Source organism: Athene cunicularia, unplaced genomic scaffold (assembly GCF_003259725.1).
Source record: "Athene cunicularia isolate RWA unplaced genomic scaffold, athCun1 SCF_246, whole genome shotgun sequence".
Lineage (NCBI taxonomy): Eukaryota > Metazoa > Chordata > Aves > Strigiformes > Strigidae > Athene > Athene cunicularia.
Genome location: NW_020799318.1, coordinates 1 through 3,585, shown reverse-complemented (window position 1 = coordinate 3,585; position 3,585 = coordinate 1). Strand labels below are relative to the sequence as shown.

Below are 3,585 nucleotides of genomic sequence, written 5' to 3'. Positions count from 1 at the left end.
GCTCTCCTCCGGCTTTGAAGCCCGACAGGTCGGGGCCTGCCGGGCGCCTCACTCCCTTCTCCCTCGATGGTCGGTGCGATACCAGTGCCCGCACCAAACGGCTTCGTGCAGTCGGTGCCCGCTGCTGTGATGGGCTCTGCCCGGGGACGCGGGGGCTCGTTTTGCTGGGGTGGGGGACATCGGCCTTCACCTGCGTCGCGGTCTGGAGCCCCGTAGCTCCTCGGTGTTTCTGCCAGACGGAGTTTGGGGTCCCAGGTCACTGCGGCAGAGGCCTGTCGGTGCTGGCGGAGCCCGGCACCATCAATCCGGTACCCGACGATTTTTGGCGTAAGATGCTCGGGCAGCGCGGAGGACGAGTCGCTGCCCGGCGGGATGCAGAGCGGGATTTTTAACCGAATACCCACCGATTAAATCCTGTTGGCCCTCTCTGTCTTGTAGGGTTGTGGTGCTGTGGGGAGTGCCGGCCGGCAGTGGCGGACGATGGCCGCCTTCAAACGGAGCCGGGCGCAAGCGTGGCCGGAGGAACGGGGCGACCGGGAGCACGGGCTGTACAGCCTGCACCGCATGTTCGACATCGTGGGCACGCACCTGACCCACCGGGACGTGCGGGTGCTCTCCTTCCTCTTCGTGGACGTGATCGACGATTACGAGAGGGGGATGATCCGCAGCGGCCGGGACTTCTTGCTGGCGCTGGAGCGGCAGGGCCGCTGCGACGAGACCAACTTTCGGCAGGTGCTGCAGTTGCTGCGGATCATCACGCGCCACGACCTGCTGCCCTACGTCACCCTCAAGAGGCGACGGGCCGGTAAGTGCTGCCCTGACCGAGCCCGCTGCCGCGTTCATCCGTCTCTCCCGGTTTTCCTTGGCTGGCGCCCTGGAGACGTGGTGGTTAGAGGACCCCGAGGCTGGTGAGGACAAACGGCTGCCGGGAGTGCAGGCAGACACACCACGGGGTGGTTTTTTAGGGTTTTTTCACCAGTTTTGGGGGTTAAGGCCTCATTTTGTTTCTGGTGAGCACCGAGGTCTCCTCCTTTCTTTGGCGACGGAGGGCTGGGGTTGCTGCAGCGCGGCTCCCGGCTCCGCCAGCTCCCGCTGCTCGTGGCTAGTTTTTAGGGAAATGCTGCTTTTGGCCCCAATTCCCACCTGGAGCGAGGAGGAGCCGGCAGGAGTCTGTGTGCTGTCGGGGCGGGGGAAGCCCCCTCGTCCCTCGGGGCTGAGGCTGCTTTGGGAAGTGACCGATGTCCTCCCCGCGCTGGTGCCGTCGGTCCTGCGGCGTCGGCACACGGAGAGGCCCGAGGGAGAAACCGTGTCCAAATTCAGATATTTTTTTTAACCCGTTTTCCAGTGGGATGCCTCAAACCTTCCTCTTGGACTGTCTCATGGTCTCCTGGCTCGGAGACCCCAGCAGCGACCCAGCTGTTGGGATTTGGATAATTTTGTGGGTGTTTGGTCACTTCGTGGAGCTGCCAGGCTGAGCCCTGCCCTCCACTGCCTTGGCCCCTTGGCCCTGTGCCTTTTTCTTTTTTTTTTTTTTTAACTAAAACCCTCAATTTGCAGTTCAAAGGACGTAACCCAGATCATCCAGCACCAGAGGAGTCAGGGCGGAGGGAGCACTTGTTGCGGAGGACGCGTAAGGCAGCCGCTCCAGCAGGATTCAGCCTCTTGAAATTTGCATCTTTGCTTTAAATCAGGATAATTGGGCTTTCTTGGCAGTCCCAGACTGCTGAGTCTTCCCGGTTTCTGCCCGCCCTGTGGGCAGCGGTGCCGTGAGCGGTGAGCGCAGGTAGAGGCAGGTGCTCAAAACTCCCCGGGTTCGGGGTGAGAGGAGGGAAGGGCTGAGCGAACCCCGCGACCGGGGCTGCCAGCGGGAAAGGGTTCGGGTGGCTTGAAAATTAACGGGGATTTTTGTTCAAGTCGCTTCTTAACCAGCATCGGGGAGGGGACGCTCCTTTTGGTGGCAGCTGCTGCCTCGCGCTGCTCAAACGCCAGAAACTTCCAGCCCGGGTGGAGCCTGAGCGCGGGGCAGCCCTGCCTACGCCCTGCGCAGGCTCAGACCGGGCGCCGCGAGGATTTTCCCGTTATCCAACATTTCCTGGGAGCCGGGAGAGCAGGCAGGGTGGAGGGGGCTGTGCTGGGCTGACCTTCTGTGCTCTTCCTTCGCACCAGGCCAAGAAAAACGGGGAAAACAGCTGGTGGGCGCGTTACCCGGGCCGGCTGCGCGGCGCTTGGACCTGGGGAGGTTTCTGGTGGCGCCGATTCCCAAGTTCCTGTAGGGTCTTGGGGGTCACAGCACTATTTTTGTGGGGGTTTTTTGAGCAGCTTTTTGCTTGTTTGGTGCAAAAACCCAAAAGGAGGGGGCTCTTGGTTGAAGCTGGGCGAGCCGTCGTCCCCCCCCCACCTCGGGTTTTGGTGTTTCGGGGCGAGGAGCGATGCTGCATACCCTGAGGTCTCGTTCTTGCCACGCTTGGGTGGAAATGGTTTAATTAAATGCGAAAACCCAGCATTTCGAAAAGCTTTACGAAGGAAGGCACCTCACGTGGGGTTTACAGCGGAGGGATCGATGGGCTGAGGGAAGTCTCCTCCGGATCCAACTCGCTGACGCGTGTTTCTGCGTCCCGGGTCCTGCCAGACCCTGCAGCGGCCCCGAGCTCCCGTCTCCTCTCGCCTCGTTCGTATTCGTGGCGCTGAAAAGGAGCAAAACCCCGTCCCGAACCCGCTCGGAGCCGCCTGGGCATCGCGGGGGGGCCGGGGACACCCGTGGCCTTGGCCGGCTTCGGCCCGGCGGGGATGGGAGGGATCCTGCCCGGGACGGGCCGTGCTCCGAGCTTGCCAAACAGGACAAAAACAACCCGCGGAGAACGGCCCAGCCCTCCCAAATAACTCCCCGCAATCTTTGCTCAGCAGCTGCTTCCGCTCAGCAGCTGGACTCTCCTCAGACCCCCCCGTCCTGCCCGTGTGTTACTTGGAGGGTTCGATCTGCTGAACCCGGGTTCAGTCAGGCAGATCTAACGGTTTGGGCACGTGCCAGTTTATCCGAGAGCAGCCGGGTCCGTCCCGGGGACCTGGAGCTGCCGCCGCTGCCCCAGAGCTGCGCTCGGACCCCGGCGGGGCCGCGGGGGGGGAGAGGGGACGAACCGGGCGCTGGTCTGAGCCATGGGCCCGGACGGGGGATTTGCGGCTCCGCTCCCAGTCGGGGCGTTGGGATTATCTGCGGTAAACAAATGGAATCGGCCTTGCCTGCGCTGCGGCTGCGAGGCCTCGGCGCCCCGACGGGGATTTTCCAAGGGCTGGTGGGAGAGGGGGGCGCGGAGCAGCTCCAGCACGTGTTGGCGCCCGCTGCGGCGGGAGAGATCTGCCCTGGATCTGCTTGGGGCCCCCGGGTCCCCTCTGTCCCTCCCCAAGGGCCCCCGTGCCCCCCCATCCCCTCCCTGAGGGTCCCCGTGTCCCCTCTCTCCCCCAGTGTGTCCGGACCTGGTGGACAAGTACCTGGAGGAGACGTCCATCCGCTATGTGACGCCCCGAGCTCACAGCGAGGCGGAACACGGGCTCGGCCACCCCCATAAATCAGGTGGGTTTGGGCCCGGG

General features: G+C 63.5%; 1 protein-coding gene across 1 annotated transcript; it reads left to right on the top strand.

Annotated features, from left to right (window-relative positions):
- Positions 1-373: 373 nt before the first annotated feature.
- On the top strand, positions 374-3,568 carry LOC113490731 (death effector domain-containing protein-like; the record flags this gene model as incomplete). The annotated part of the gene is made up of 2 exons (XM_026867309.1): positions 374-805; positions 3,461-3,568. Coding segments are annotated over exons 1-2 (433 nt in total), but the record flags the coding sequence as incomplete, so codon positions are not given.
- Positions 3,569-3,585: the final 17 nt, after the last annotated feature.